At 40.7% G+C, this 17,038-nt stretch overlaps 1 protein-coding gene across 5 annotated transcripts in view; it reads right to left on the minus strand.

Annotated features, from left to right (window-relative positions):
* RB1CC1 (RB1 inducible coiled-coil 1) overlaps nucleotides 1-17,038 on the minus strand; it is a 92,314-nt gene that overhangs the window by 8,077 nt on the left and 67,199 nt on the right. For all 5 annotated transcript variants that reach the window (XM_047842998.1, XM_047842996.1, XM_047842997.1 and 2 more), the window contains 5 exons: nucleotides 12,268-12,433; nucleotides 9,167-9,275; nucleotides 8,838-9,078; nucleotides 1,856-1,910; nucleotides 689-736 (listed from right to left, as the gene is read on the minus strand). In XM_047842998.1, coding sequence (XP_047698954.1) covers nucleotides 689-736; nucleotides 1,856-1,910; nucleotides 8,838-9,078; nucleotides 9,167-9,275; nucleotides 12,268-12,433 — 619 coding nt within the window. The remainder of the gene's footprint in view (nucleotides 1-688; nucleotides 737-1,855; nucleotides 1,911-8,837; nucleotides 9,079-9,166; nucleotides 9,276-12,267; nucleotides 12,434-17,038) is intronic.

The raw sequence follows: 17,038 nt of genomic DNA on the forward strand, positions 1-17,038 counted from the left end.
AATCAGTATCAAAACTGTTCAAAAGTACTGAACACACGCCTTAAGATTATTCCTATTTCCTCATAACTTACAATTATTAGAACTTGCAAAATGAAGTAACTGCCTTATTAAAACAAGCAAGATCAACTGTATAACTGTTCAAGTAATTGGTCAATGTTTGCAGGTTAGAGTAAAGCCAAGATTAATTCAGAAGATTATACCGGGTATCATGCAAAGTGTCAGGATCAAACATGTTCAGTTTAAAAAAAAAAAAGTGAACGGACATAATGTATTAATTACGCACCCTTAAGAGTGAATATGTTAATTTCCAAAAGGCCTATAAAAAGTACTTCTAACTATAAAGAGTTACTGACTTAAGAATCCCAACTTGATGTTACAAATACATGTAATTACGGAATCCTAAGTGATCACAGCTTATCAATCACCGGAAACACTGTCTTGAATTTGCTGACTGATATTAACGTGACATTAGTAAGGTAGTCAGCTTTGTCCGTTCTACTGCCACGGAGGGCACCTCTGACCTACGGTCACCTCTCTGAGAATCAAGTCATTAATGACCCACACGGCCCAATGAAACTACTAGAAATAAATTCATCGAACCAAACATGTTGCTGACGGTATTTATAATGAAATGTAATGCAAAACATTTTGAAATGTTAACATCTATTGGCCAAGAAAAATAACTTACCAGTCTTTGATTTAACCGCTTGTTTTCTTCTTCTTTCAATTGTAATGTCTGCAGGAGGAAAAAAAAGGGACCTGTGGTTTATCCCTTGTACCTTCTCTACTTGAAACTTCATAACTGTCAAATTTCCTTCATCTTCACATTAATGTTCTGATCTAGTATGAAAAGTTAGTGAGGATATTCTTTTTTATGGATCCTTTCCAACTGTTTTAATTATTTACAGGCTTGAGAGAGAATTAGAACAATTTTAGGTACATTTACCTAAGCTGAGGGTTCTCAAAGTTTAATATGCATTAGAACTACTTGTGGAACTTGTAAATGTGCAGTAAATAGCTGGGAGCTATTCCCGAAGACTCTTAGGGGATAGACAGGAGACTGGGGTGGGGGGGGGGGATAGGAACAGGTCTGGCCTAAGAGGAGGATTCTGTAGTTAATAACATACACCCCAGCTGAATTTCACAAAGGTGATCACACAACCCTTTAATAAGAAAAGAATGCACGATAGAACACAAAGTTATAGAATTCTGACTTTGGATTCTTACTGGACGATTAAGCCTGAAAAGAGCAAGAGAAAATGTTGAAAATCTTAAAAGCCCAAGGAATGAAAATGATCTATGAATAAGGATATGTTAACTCTGAATCAAAATTATATATAACCTGATAGTACAATTGAGAGGAAACCCCTCATTGCCATTTTTTTAAAATTTCAATTAATCTCAAAAAAACCCAAAAAACAAAACTCCTAACTTGTCCTCATTATTCATACTCTATTTTTGCCCACTTCTAGAAAATACTTACCTTGTTTTTGAAATAAATATATGAGGGTTCCTATTTATAATCTTTTGTTGCATTCTGAACTGTTATTGAATAAAACCATTATTCCCTATATTCATTTTATAAAGACCACCAATCTTCTTCTCGGATATAGACTTCATTTACTGGGAAGAAATGACAAATAACAGACCTGGAATACTATTACCAAATATTTAGCCACTTGAATAAAAAAATGACAGGATTTCTCAAAACATTAATCACAGAAGTAACCACTTTTTAAAAGATCTAACTTTATAAACACAACTTGGTATGTTTTCAATATAAACATTTTGTAACGGCATCCAAAATGAACACGAACACAGTCAACACTGCATTTCAAGAAAGAAATTTACTTACTCGTTCTAACAGCATTATTCTCTGTTTTTCTTCAGAGAGCATATGGATATTTTCTCTAAAAGAGAATGATTTATTTTAGTTTAAGTCTTTTAAAATTCTGGACTTTACATTCTTCAATAAGATTTGGAAATTTAACTAAAAAATTAAAGATTTGGACTGCATTTTCTTTTTTTTTTTTTTCTTTTTTTTTTTTTTATGTTTATTTATTTTTGAGAGAGACAGAGTACGAGCGGGGAAGGGGCAGAGAGCGAGGGAGACAAAGAATCCGAAGCAGGCTCCAGGCTCTGAGCTGACAGAATAGAGCCTGATGCTGGGCTCGAACTCATGAACCGTGAGATCATGACCTGAGTTGAAGTCGGATGCTCAACTGACCGAGCCACCCAGGCGCCTCTGGACTACGTTTTCAAAAGCAGCCTTAATGTTTAAATTAGGACACATTTCAATGGTACGTGTTCTTTGTACTGGAGGTCTTGACCCCAGATCGACAAACCTTTTGAAATTATAAGCAAAACTTTGTGCATGCATTTTTCTAGGGGCCATGTCTTTTGAATCTGAAGTTTTGCCCCAGAGAGGAAGAAGCGCTCCTCTTCCTATGTGTGGGTTAATGCGTGGTACCAATAAAGCGGTATTTCCTGGGTGGCTTCACCATTAAAACTAGAAACAAAACACAATACATCTACGAGTAAGCTACAGACAGAACTTAAAGTTTTATTCCACAAAAAAATAAACCAGATCTCAATAAAGATTTCAGCGGTACTACTAAGTGGCTAGAAATGTGCTCGTCTCTCTGCCATGTGTAAAACTGCCCATCGCACTAAAACACTCAAAAGTTAGAAAAGAAAAAAATGTCTAATAGGGTACAGGCTTGAACGTTGTATTTTTATTACAATTCTTTATGGAGGCACAATTGGGAAATAAATTATGAGACATTCAAAGTGTAAAATATGATGATGTGATATACATACACATTGTGAAAACGTAAGTTCAATGAGTCAACTAACACCTCCATCACTTACCTTTTTGGCAAGGCAGGGAGAATGCTGAAATTCTAGTCTCTTATCAAATTTCAACTATACAACACAGTGTTATCATTTACCGTCACCATGTTACATCCCTAGGTCTTGTTCATCTTATAACTTGTAACTGAAAGACTGCAACCTTTATCCAACCTTGCCCTTCCCAGCCCCAGCTCCTGGCAACCACTTTTCTACTCTATGAATTTGACTTTTTATTTAAAGAGTCTACATATAAGGGATACTATGCGTTATTTGTCTCTCTCTGGCTGGCTTATTTCATTTGGCATGTTGGCCTCCAGGTTCATCCAGGCTACTGCAAAGGGCAGAATCTCCTTCTTTCTCATGGCTGAAGAATAATTCGTGAAATATTTTTGTTCACCATTTTCTTAATCCATTCATCCATCAAGGGATACTTAGGATGTTCCCATGTATTGGCTACTGTGAATAATGCTGCAGTGAACATGGGAGGACAGAGATCTCTTTTGAGATGATGTTTTCATTTCTTTCACATAGATGTGCCCAGAGCTGAGAGACAGCTGGATCATATGGTGGCTCTACTTTTCATTCCTCGAGGAACCACCATATTGTTTTCTATCCTGGCTGTACCAGTTTACATTACCACGAACAGTTCATGAGAGTTCTCTTTTCTCCACATTCTCACCAGCACTTGTTACCCACTGCCTCTTTAATAACAGACATCCTAAGAGACACGAGGAGACTGATATCTTGTGGCTTTGATTTCTATTTCCCTTACGATTGGTGACACTGAGTACGTTTTCATGTAGGTCATCCGTACATCCTCTTTGGAAAAAGGTCTATTTTTTGCCCACTTTTTAACTAGGGTTGTTTCTTTGCTGTTGTGTGGGTTCTTTATATATTTCAGGCATTAACAACGTATTAGATATATAATTTGCAAATATTGTCTTCCACTCCATAAGTTGTCTTTTGATTTTGTTGATGTACGGAACTTTTTTAGTTTGATGTAGTCCTACTTGTTTATTTTTGCTGTCTTTGCTTCCAGTGAAAACCCCCCACACCACTGCCAAGCCAATGTCAAGGAGCTTCTCTCCTATACTTTCTTCTCTGAGTTTTACAGTTTTGGGTCTTATATTTATAAGTCTTTAATCCATTTTGAGGTGATTTTTGTGTGTTTTTACACATGTTTGTGTGTTTTAATCCATTTTGAGGTGATTTTGTGTTAACACCCTATGGTGTTAACATAGGGATCCAGTTTCATTCTTTTGCATGTGGCCGTCCAGTTTTCCCAGCACCATTTATTGAAGACACTATCCTTTCCCTACTGGGCATTCCTAAACTCCCTTGTCAAATTTTAGTTGCCTAATATGCAGGAATTTGTTTCTGACACGTATGAATTTTGGGATTGCTCCTTTCCATTTCTGCGAGAAGTGTTACTGGAGTTTTGACAGGGATTGCAAAGAATCTTCAGATTGCTTTGGTTAGTAAAGACAGTTTCATAATTTTAATTCTTCCAATCCATGAACACAAAATCTCTGTCCACTTATTTGTGTCTTCTTCAATTTCTTTCACCAACATCTTGTAGTTCTCAGTGTACAAATCTTTCACCTCCTTGGTTAAATTTATTACTAAGTATTTTACTCTTTTTGATGCAATTGTAAATGGGATAGTTCCTCAAATCTCTTTGTTAGTTCATTGTTAGCATATAAAAACATTACTGATCTCATGTCCTGCAACTTTCCTGAACTTCTGATTAGTTCTAACAGTTTTTGGTAGTCTTTTAGGGGTTTCTACACATTATCATGTCATCTACAAAGAGATAATTTCACTTCTTCCTTACCTGTTTGGGTATTTTTTATTTCCTTTTCTTGCCTACTTGCTCTGGCTAGGACTATCCAGCACACTATGGTGAAAAGCAGTGTCGAGAGTAGGTATCTTTGCTTTGTCCAGATCTTACAGAGAAACTTTCAGCTTTCTGTTGTCGAGTATGATGTTAACTGTGTGTTTCACATATACAGCCTTTATTATGTTGGTAACATTCACTCTACACCCACTTTGTGAAGAGTTTTTATCATGAAAGGATTGATGTTGAAAATTCTGGGGCGCCTGGGTGGCGCAGTCGGTTAAGCGTCTGACTTCAGCCAGGTCACGATCTCGCGGTCCGTGAGTTCGAGCCCCACGTCAGGCTCTGGGCTGATGGCTCAGAGCCTGGAGCCTGTTTCCGATTCTGTGTCTCCCTCTCTCTCTGCCCCTCCCCCGTTCATGCTCTGTCTCTCTCTGTCCCAAAAATAAATAAACGTTGAAAAAAAAAATTAAAAAAAAAAAAAAAGAAAATTCTGTCAAGTGCTTTTTCCTCATCTACTGAAATGATTAAACGATGGCCATTCTTCGTTTTGTTGATGGGGTAGATCACACCAGTTTGCTGAGGTTGAACCACCCTTGTATCCCTGGAATAAATCCCACTTGATCCTGGTGTACATTCCCTTTATCGTACATTGCTGAACTTGCTTTATTACTATATTGCTGAGCATTTCTGCATCTATGTTCATTATGGATACTGCCCTGTATTTTTCTTGTAGCTCCCCTGTCATGCAGGTAACAGGGTAATGCTGGCTTCATATATTGAGTTCCGTAGAGCTCTTTCCTCTTCTATGTTTTAGAAGAGTTTCAGGAAGGTTGGTATTAGTTCTTCTTTAAAAAAAATGTTTGATAGAATTCACCAGTGAAGCCATCTGGTCCCAGACTTTTCTTTGCTGGGAGGTTTTTGCTTACAGATTCAATCTCCTTACTTAACTGGCCTGTTAAGATTTTCTATTTCTTCATGACTCAGTCTTGGACGGTTGTATGTTTCTAGGAGTGGATCCATGTCTTCTAGATTGCCCAATTTGTTGTAAATGACTGTACATAGTAGTTTCTTACAATTCTGTATGTCTGGTATTAGCAGTAATGTAGACTTCTATATTATTCTGTGTAATTCCCCATTTACATTTTAAGCAACTGACTAAAGCAGGAATTGTGTCTTCTGAATGTTAATTCTTTTTTTTGTTTAAATTTTTTTATTTGAGAGACAGAGAGCACACATGAGCTGGGGGGCAGGGGTAGAGGGAGAGCAAGAAAGAGGGTGTAGAATTCTTAAGCAGGCTCCATCCTCAGCATGGAGCCCCACATGGGGTTCGATCCCATGACACTGAGATTACCACCAGAGCCCAAACCAAGAGTTGGGACACTTAACCGACTAAGCCACCAAGGCACCCCTACTGTTAATTCTTGTAGGAAGAGGCTATGCCTAAGACAAGGTCATGAAGATTTAATTTCATTTTAGCTTTTACATTGAACTCTGTGATTCCCCTGTCTTGTAAATAGGAGATCCAATTTCATTCTTTGTTTGTGGATATTCACCTGTCCTGTCCTAGCACCATCTATTGAAAAAGCTACCATTTCTCCATTGAATTGTCCTGGCACCATAATACAAGGATTCAGGTTCAACAGACTATAAATATAAGGGCTTATTTCCAGACTCTGTTTCAATGGCTTATATATATGTCTACATACATATAACTACACACATATATATCAGCTAGCATCATCCTTATTACTGCAGCTTTGTATTAATTTCTGAAATAAGGACATGTGTGTTTCCAACTTCATTTTTTTTGAAGACTGTTTTGGTTATTTTGAGTTCGTTGCATTTCCATATGAATTCAGGACCCACTGTCCACTTCTGCAAAAAAGGTGTATTTCAACAACAACTGTGTTGAATCTGCAGATCACAGAGTATTGCTACCCCAACAAAATTAAGTCTTTTTTTTTTCTTTTTTAAGATTTTGTTTTTAAGTAATCTCTACATTCAATGTGGGGCTTGAACTCACAACCCCAAGATCAAGAGTTGCATGCTCTACTGAGTGAGCCAGCCAGGCATCCCAAGATTAAGTCTTCCAATCAATGAACATGGGATGTCTTTTTAGGTCTTCAAGTTCATTCAATAATATTTTGTAACCTTCAGTGTACATGTCTCGAACAACTTCTGTTAAATTGATTCTTAAGTATTTAAATTTGTAGTGAAATTCTGGGGACTGTCAATATACAAGATCATATTATATATACAAATAGAGATAGTTTTATTTCTTCCTTTCTAATCTGGATGCCTTTAATTTCTTTTTCTTGCCTAAGTGCCCTTTATAGAACCTCAGGTGCAATGCTGAATACAAGTAGCCAAAGTGGACCACCTTCTTGCTCTTGATTTTGTAGGGGAAAGCATTCAGTGTTTCACCACTGAATATGATCTTCTCGTGGGTTTTCTTTTTTTTTTTTAATAGTTTAAAAACTTTTATTTTTGAGAGAGTGCATGCACATGTGCATGTGAGTTGGGGGGGGAGAGAGAGAGGGAGAGAGAGAGGGAGAGAGAGAGGGAGAGAGAGAGGGAAGGAGAGAGAGAGAGAGAGAGAGAGAGAGAGAGAATGAATATGAATATGAATGACTGAATCCCAAGCAGGTGCCACACTGTCAGTGCAGAGCCCAATATGGGGCTCAAACTCACAAACCGTGATATCATGACCTGAGCCGAAACCAAGAGTCAGAAGATGCTTACCTGACTGAGCCCCCCAGGCACCCTGATGTTTAATTTACTTATCGCATTCCTGAAATACTCCAATGAGTCATGACGATCGTTTTTGACTCCATTCCATCTGAAATGTTAAAACTGTCCTTGGGATTTTTTACACCTGTATCTTAGTCTCTGTAATTTTTAAATCCATACGTGTGGTTATGGTTCTATTCATTCCACGTATTTGTACCTTCTTTTTACTTGATATTTTATTTATCATAGTTTACATACTTTTATTAATTTCATTTTCTCACACATGTATACTTGAGATTACGTAATTGTCCCAGTGTTACCACCTTGATTATAGCTCTCATTTTTGATACTTTTGTCTAGACTTAAATAACTCAATTTCCATTTTCTTATCAATACCTATGTTGTATATACAGGTATTCAAATTAGCAAATGGATAAACTACTTTCGTTACTAATTTTCAACTGCTCATGCTTAGTGGCTGTAATTACTTCAGTATTTAGAACTCTGAGACTTGTTTTGTGATCTGGTATGTAGTGAATTTCCTTAACGGTTTCTCTATTGCTTGCTTGCTTGCTTTCTTTCTTTCTTTCTTTCTTTCTTTCTTTCTTTCTTTCTTTCTTTCTTTATTATTTTTACTTCATTGTGTCACGAGAGGAAAAAGGCCTCCCATAACTGTGGCTCTACAAAGTTCTCGTTCTAGATTTAATCCACTTTCTATTCATACACAATTGATCAAAGTTACATTTTTAAGCAACTACAAGTTACCAACCAACTGCTTAAGGTAAAACCGCGCCCTCTCTAAATCTGAAACTTCTTCTGTAACTTACAAAACCCTTTTGTTTTGAATGATTTACACACTTTGCCCCTTACTATTTTTCTTCAGGTGCTTCTCATATGTAGAGTTCAGTTGGATACTTTTTCTTCTTCAGAGGTTTTGCTGCGATCGGCCGGTTAACCGTTCCCATGTCTGGACTTCCTTCTGTCGCTTACGCCTTCTAATTACGATAGTCCCTTTAGAAACTCCTCTGCCTTCCCCCGCCCAACACACACTCACCAAAATCAATACATCGTTACTACGGTAACGCCCCTTCCTCCTAGGTAGTGGACCTCAGAGTTTAAACACTTCCTGCGAACAAGAACTGCTTCACACTCCTGCAGGGAGCCTTCAGCGGGCAGCCCACGACAAGTCTGGGGCACACGTAAACTAGGAAAAGAGGCCAAAGCGACTCACATACACACACAGTCAGCGACACTAAAGTATTGCTCGGATTTGCGGCTCAAAGATCTAAAAGGCACAACTTTCAGGCACAGCAGCGCCACACGTATTTCCTGTCCTCGGCGCTTGGCTCACGGAAGTGCACCGGTGCTTGGAGAGCCTGTCCTACTTGGGGCAGCTGAGGCCGGACGGACTTACTGTACAGACATCGTGCTGGTCTCCATCGCCGGGTCCGCTTTGCCTTCGTCTTGCGTTTCCGGGCCTGACCTCTCTGGCTCGCCGGGCAGTTCCGGTGCGCATGCTCCGTAAAGTTCCGGGGCCGCGGCTACGTAGGGCGAGGGAACAAAACTGCCGCCGCGCAGCTTGCTGACTTCTTCCTCCAGTTTTTTCTTTTCCTCAAGCAATCGAGCTCGATCTTCAGACAGCGACTCTATCAGATCTGGAGGGCCCCCCCCAAGGTGAAATCACACATTATAAACATTTCATGTGACTGTTTTAATCTTAAAAGGCGTTGAAATGTCACTTACCTTTATCTCGCTCTTGCTGTTGCATTGTACTTTTCAGCTTATCATTAAGATCGTTGATTATGTTTTCTTTTCTCATTTTCTCTCTTGTTAAAACAGTGTTAAAGTTGGTCTGGAACAAGAAAATGACAACTACTTAAATTATCTGCACGTACACAGCAGCCAGGGCTGAATAAACTAGCCAATATTTTTGCGTGGTGCATCTGTATGTGGAGAAGATACAGTGCAGCTCACAAATGATGTATGTTTGGTTTGTTGGTTTGTTTGAGGGGCAGAAAGGGTCGGAGACAGAGAATCCCAAGCGGGCTCTGCACTGTCAGCGCAGAGCCTGATGTGGGGCTCAAACCACAAATCCGTGAGATCGTGACCTGAGCGGAAACCAAGAATCAGATGCTTAACCGAACTGAGCCACCCAGGCGCCCCACAAATGATGTTTATTTTTAAATAAGAATGCTATACTGTCATAAATACAGTGTCACTGCACTGTCCTGGTTCCACATTAAGATACGTTCCAATTTAATACCTTTAAAATGAATACTGTTTTCTCATTACAGTCTACCTATTTATCGTCAGAGGAAATTTAGCATGAAGAGATGATTTTAAATTTGGGGGGAAAGAAAGAAAACGAGGTAACGAGTGTTGTTATACACTCCCTTTTTCTTCTTTAATAATCTTCCTGCTTCTTGAATATTCCTTTTTTTTTTTTAGCTAAATCTTGACTACCACAGTAATGTTTCACAGAGATGACATCATCCCATCTCTTTATCTGGACATCTGGCTTATAATAACTAGACTTGTTCCTCCTCGACTTTTATAAAAACTTTTCGGGGCGCCTGGGTGATTCAGTCGGTTAAGTGTCTGACTCTTGATTTCAGCTCAGGTCATGATCTCACAGTCATGAGATCGAGCCCCGCATCAGGCTCCAAGCTGGGCAATAAGTCTGCTTAAGATTCTTTCTCCCTTTGCCCCTCTCCCAGGCACACACACCTACTCTCTTTCAAAAAAGAACAACTAGAAAAAAACCAAAACCCCTTCCTACTATGAAGCCCATGTACTGAAGTGCCTGCACAGATCGCGCAAGTCCCTGTGGCAATTCTCACTGTAGTTTCTTTTATAAAGATGACCAAATGGTTGACAATTTCATTTGCAAAATCTCCATTAAGATCTTCTTTAGGGGCGCCTGGGTGGCGCAGTCGGTTAAGCGTCCGACTTCAGCCAGGTCACGATCTCACGGTCCGTGAGTTCGAGCCCCGCGTCGGGCTCTGGCCTGATGGCTCAGAGCCTGGAGCCTGTTTCCGATTCTGTGTCTCCCTCTCTCTCTGCCCCTCCCCCTCCCCCGTTCATGCTCTGTCTCTCTCTGTCCCAAAAATAAATAAACGTTGAAAAAAAAAAATTAAAAAAAGATCTTCTTTAAACTTAAGAGCCACAGGGGCGCCCTGGTGGCTCAGTCAGTTGAGCGTCCGACTTCGGCTCAGGTCATGATCTCACGGCTTGTGAGTTTGAGCCCCGCATCGGGCTCTGTGCTGACAGCTCGGAGCCTGGAGCCTGCTTCAGATTCTGTGTCTTCCTCTCTCTCTCTGCCTCCCCCACTCACACTCTGTCTCTGTCTCTCAAAAACAAATAAACATTAAAAACTTAAGAGCCATAGATGGACGGCAAAGGCCTCTTCCCATCTGCCCAGCATTTCCAATTCCAAAATTAAGAGTCAGGATCCTCCGATTAATGCATACTGCCAATAACGCTAAAAACTGGGAGACAGAGTAAGGATATGGCATTTTTAGATCAAAATTAGTGAATTCATTAAACACTGAGTTAAGCCAGAAAGCATACATGAAGATGCCTCAAAAGGGACACTTATGATGTCTTTTGTTAAGCCACCTCTCTATGTGTTATTTATGTAAAAAGAATCAACAAATATTTGTAATAGCACACACATTTCTGTCAGTTAATTCATCCCCTACCTAATTCGGGCAATCTAAAATTATGTGTCGCTCATAAAGGAGCACACAGAGAAAGACAGCAAGAGAGTGAGAGTTCATGTCGAATGAATCATACAAGGAAATATACAACCTCAGATTTTTAAAAACAGAGACATCATTCATGATCTCTTCCTTGGTAATTCTTACTTAAAACTGGTCGCTACCTCGCGAACACTTAAAATTTCATTGGCTTCCATAAAGCCGCCCGCTTTCTTTTTCTAGTTACTCTCCTTCCTTCTTTTCAGGCTCTCTCCTTTCTTTCCCCAGGCCTTAAAACTTAAAATGGAAAGTGACTACAGGTTCTGAACTACTGGACTTTCTTGAATTCTAAAAAAGACATGAAGGTAATCATACCATCTCAGAAAAGGGAAAAGACCCACATATACCGAACGAATGTGGGTACCAACTACATACCATGTGTCACCGTTTCAGAAACACATCCCTCGGGGTAGGAAAACCAGGTCACTCTTCTCGCCGGCCCGAGCTGTCACTGCAGACGCCCACTGCCCACCCCACTGCCCACCCCCACTGCCCACCCCCCCCCCGGTGCCCGTGTCTGGCAGTTCTCCCCTCTTTCTCCCTGCCCCAGCGGGCGATCCCTATTAAGTACAAATCAAACTGTGGTCTCTTGATTTCCTCTCCAATTGCTCGTCGTCATCCAGGCCTGCGGTGAAGTACAAGCTCCTTCACCAGGCCCCCTACTTCTTAGCGGTCTGGCCCCTGCGTCTTTCACGAGCTTTACACTCTCAGTAGTCATCAGTACTAACAAGTGAATCGTCAAAGTTCAACGGCCCGCCATTATCTACCACCGGCCTGTCATGTGGATAAGAACGAGGGAAGTGTAAGAAGTCTGTACCGATTAGCATGTAATTTAGAATAATAAAATTTTAGAGCTCAGGGGGAAAATTCAATCATTATATATGAAGTCGTATAAGCACTTAAAACTAATCGGAATTGAAAATGCTTTTATCATGAGGATATTGAAGAAATATTACCAAGGTCAAAGCTGGAAAAATCACATCTAAGATATGAGGCACCCTCAGCTGCACAAAAAAATTATATTCGTTAATTTATATTTAGCTTCTTTAGACCTAAAGTAAATGTAATGAGGGCTGGGGAACACACCTGTTGTTCAGCAATCAGAGATGTTCGAACATTCTGCATTTCTTCATTCTTTCTTTTCTCTTGCTCTTCAAGTTGTTCTAGAAACTTTGCTTTTTCTTCCTGAAGCTTTTCTTGAAGTTCAGCGACTAGGCTTGAAGAATCTTCTCTGGTAGATTCAGTGGCAAGACTTGAAAATTAAATGAAGTATTAAACTTTTTCCCCAAAATAACACATAATCATGAATATATCAAATGCCACAACTCGCTGACATCAGAAAGGCTACGTATCTTCCTTAAACCTAACGATAATTAGGAGATATTTCCGGGTAACCCTCCGCCCTTTTAATCTACCAACTGGAAGCAAGTAAGAGGGGAAAGTGCCAGATGCTGACACCAACATGGCTGAACGACTATGATAATCATATGTGATAAATTCAGGATAACCTGCTTCTACCGGTAAGTGGGAATGTTCTCAATATAAACATCAATATGCCTCTCAACTCAGTTTCCAATTTCAGTTCTGCTATTCCCACAACTGTAACGTACGTGACACAGAGATAAAAAAAAAAAAAAGAAAAAAAAAGAGAAAGAAAAAAGAAACCCATACGTGAAGATCACGTCCGTTGAAAAGACCTTAAATTTTTAAAACAGGCTTTGGTTCATTTTGTTAGCTAATGAATAAATAACACAAAACTAAAGGCGAGCTTAAATGTTCACAGTAAATCCACGTATTCATAATTCATACTCATTTCCCTCGAAATTAGCTAACCCCTGAAGGGTTGCTGACAAAGCACCCGAGAGAACAGAAGAGGAAAGGCAAAGAGAAAAAGCACAAACACAAGTTAGTAAGCACTGGAACTTCTGATACAGAAGTGAATTTTGTCTGTCTTCAACCTAATAATCTTGTACATCAAAAAACTTTGCCCATGAAGTAGGTAATTAATCCCACCTAAGGAGTTACAGATATGTTAAACCCCAGGAAAAAGGCTGCCGTCTTAGCAAATATTCCCACACTATTTTAGTGACCAAATCAATTCATTGCTTTAAATGTACATTTACACAGTTTCAAATGACACTTTAATGTTTCTGGAATGAGAAGGCATTTTACAACCAATGTGGATATTGAAATTGTTGGCTCTTACTTATTCCTGATGTAATTTCATAATCTATAAAATTGTTATACAATTAATACTACAGCAATTGCTAATCACACAAAAACTGTTCACTGTGATTCTTTTAGTCATACTTCCAAATTTACTGATAAAATCTAGTAATTCATATGAACTTGGTCCCCATTTTCTCCTAAGAGACAGTTTTAAATGAGCAAACATGAAGTATGAAGTTAGAGACATAATATTTCTAACAAAGTCTGACACTTCTTAATTTACAGAAAGGCTTCAACTAGGGAAACACTTAATCCGTAATACAGTAAAAAGGGATGAGGTAAAAGATTTGTTTTCAAAGTTTTCCTTTAGGGCTAGACGACAAAGGGGTACGGAAGGTAAAAACTGTAGCACAGAAAGAAACCTGACAGCCTATGTAAAACAAAGGATTACGGGGAAAACAATATAAATGTGGACTCGACATACCAAGTGTTAAGGATTAAAATTAGGTATATGCAGAGTTTACATATTAGCTTGTCTTCAACAGTGCTTGTCTAATAAAATGTCGTTTTATTTTTTTAATTTTTTTTTTTTTTTTTTTTTTTTTTTGAGAGAGAGAAAAAGAGCACGAGCTGGGGAGGGGCAGAGAGAGAGGCAGACACAGAATCCGAAGCAGCTCCAGGCTCTGAGCCGGCAGCACAGAGCCCCACGGGGGTCTCGAACTCATGAAATTCGAGATCACGACCTGAGCTGAAGTTGGACACCCAACGGCCCCAAACGTTGTGGATTTTATTAGAAGTACAATGTAAAGTCATTAAAGAATTTTATCTAGAGAGAGAATGATAAAATACAGATTTAGGTTTGTAAAAGGCTGCTGTGAGGATATCGGTCAGAACACTGGAACACAGTAACAAAGTACAAAGGAGGGAAGGTTTCAGCATGAGAAAGGATTCTGGAAGCGTGTGACTCTCTCCAGAGCCGAGCTCTGGCTCGCACGGGCTCCTGGGGAGGAGGGAGGAGGGAGGAGGGAGGAGGGAGGAGGGAGGAGGGAGGAGGGAGGAGGGAGGAGGGAGGAGGGAGGAGGGAGGAGGGAGGAGGGAGCCGGCGCGGAGCGCACAGCCGCGGTGCAGGGATCCCCAGGGCGCGCGCGCCGGGAGAGAACGTTCCCCTTGCCGAAGTACTTCCGGAAGTCGGTGTATTGCCTCCCCAAGGACCAGAGACCCTACAGGTGCCAGCGAAAGGCCTTCCATTGGCGGGGGACAGAGGTGCACCCAGAGGGCATATAGCTTTACTGCTGCCTTTGGAGGTGCTACACCACAGATTCTGTGCACTGCGCAGGCAGTGGGACTGTTTTTCTGCGACGAAGGGCATCAGACACAGCGTGGAGAGGCTCTACTCTGGAGGATGGGGGGCGGGGCAGTGTGGTGTCAGGTCCTTGAAGATTTGAGTCTTGAATCCCAGCTCCCTGCCCTGCTATTCCGTAGGGCTGCCTCAACAGCCAGGGGTGGGAGATCGCCCCGTCTGGGACGAGAGACTGTGGCGGGGCCGTTTCCCCCCCCAACGACAACACTGCAGGACTTCAGAGAGCAGCCCGGTGGCCCATAATGGAGGACGGGCCACTTACACCAAACCCTGCCCCCCTGTGCCTGGCAGCCGCGTGTTTACTTGGGCAGGACTGACTCGGAGCCAGGGCACAGGGCCTCTCCTGCAGAAGACCAGCACAGAGAGCACTCCGCGCGCACAAAGTGTTCCGAAAATCCAGCGCTTGGAAACAACACCTGCAGTTCTGGGGGAAACAGGACCAGGCTTACTGGGTTGTGTTTTGTTTTGTTTCTTCTTTTGTTCTTTTGGAATCAGGCTCATGGTTTTTTGTTTGTTGGGTTACTTTTTTTTTCATTTTTTTTCCAGGCTTATTTTAACAAACAAATCAAAGCATACCTATTTAAAAGTCCAAACCCGCCCCAGGACAAGCAAGGAGGAGCTCTGCACAGGACTGGCCAGTGGGAATGAGCAGCCAAAACTCAACAGCAGAGTGCACACGGCATACGCCAGAAACTCTTCTGAAGTGCCAGGCTGGGGACAGTGCATTCCCCCTTTTTAATACGGCATTACGCTCAGGTGCAGAAAACATGACAAGCTTTCGAAACACACAGAAGACAGACATGCAGCCCAAATGACAAGATGGAGGAATTCTCCCTAAAAGAAAGGTCAAGAAGAAATCAAAACCAGAGACGTGCTCATAACAGATATAAGCGACATAGCTGAACAAGAATTTAAAATAGCAGTCATAAGACTACCAGCTGGGCTTGAAAAAAGTATAGAAGACACCCGAGAAAACCTTGCTGCAGAGATCAAAGACCTAACTAGTCAGGCTGAAATAAAAAAATGCTATCACTGAGATACAAAACTGACTGGATAGTCACAATGAGGACTGAAGAAGCAGAGGAAAGAATAGGTAACATAGAAGATAAAATCATGGGAAATAATGAAGAAAAAAAACCTACTAGATCGTGAGGGGAGATTTAGAGAACTGAGTGACTCCATAAAACAAAGATTATCTGTATCATAGGAGTCCCAGAAGAAGAGTGGGAAAAAGGCGCAGAAGGTTTATTTGAACAAAGTTTTAGCTGAAAATTCCCTAACATGGGGAAGGAAATAGGCATTCAAGTCGAAGAGGCACAGAGAACTCCCCTCAAAATCAACAAACACAGGTCACCACCATGACATATTGTAGTGAAATGTGCAAGATACAGAAATAAAGAAGATTTCTGAACAAAAGGCCCTTCACTTACTTACAAGGGTAGATCCATGAGGTTAGCAGCAGACCTGTCCAGTGAAACTTGGCAGGTCAGAAGGGAGCGTCAGGAAACTGTCAACGTGCTGAATGCAGAAAACATGCAGCCAAGAATTCTTTAGCCAGCAAGGCTGTCATTCAGAATAGAGGGAGAGTTAAAGAATTTCCCAGACAAAAACTGAAGGAGTACATGACCACTAAACTAGCCCTGCAAGAAATTTTAAGGGGGACTCCTTGAGAGGAGAAAAAAATAGGCCAAAACAAAAAGACCAAAAGTAACAAGGACTAGACAGGACCAGAGAACATCACCAGAAATATCAACTCTACAGGTAACACAATGGCACTAAATTCACAGCTTTCAATAATCACTCTGAATGCAAATGAACTAAATGTTCCAATCAAAAGACACAGGGTATCAGAATGGATTAAAAAAAACCCCAAGACCCAACTACATGCTGCCGACAAGAGACTCATTTTAGACCTAAAGATATCTGCAGATTCAAAGTGAGGGGGTGGAGAACCATCTATCATGCTAACAGATGTCAAAAGAAAGTCTAAGTAGCTATACTCCTATCAAACACACTATATTTTAATGTTTGTTTATTTTTGACAGAGAGAGAGACAGAGCATGAGCCGGGGAGGGGCAGAGAGAGAGGGAGACACAGAATCCGAAGCAGGCTCCAGGTTCTGAGCTGTCAGCACAGAGCTCGATGCGGGGCTCGAACTCACAGACTGTGAGATCATGACCTGAGCTGAAGTCGGACGCTCAACCGACTGAGCCACCCAGGAGCCCCAAACACACTATATTTTGAAACAGAGCCAGCAACAAGCGATGAAGAAGGGCATTATATCATAATTAAGGGGTCTGTCCATCAGGAAGATCTAACTGTAAATAT

The sequence above is a fragment of the Prionailurus viverrinus genome, chromosome F2 (assembly GCF_022837055.1).
Source record: "Prionailurus viverrinus isolate Anna chromosome F2, UM_Priviv_1.0, whole genome shotgun sequence".
NCBI classification, from domain to species: Eukaryota; Metazoa; Chordata; class Mammalia; order Carnivora; family Felidae; genus Prionailurus; species Prionailurus viverrinus.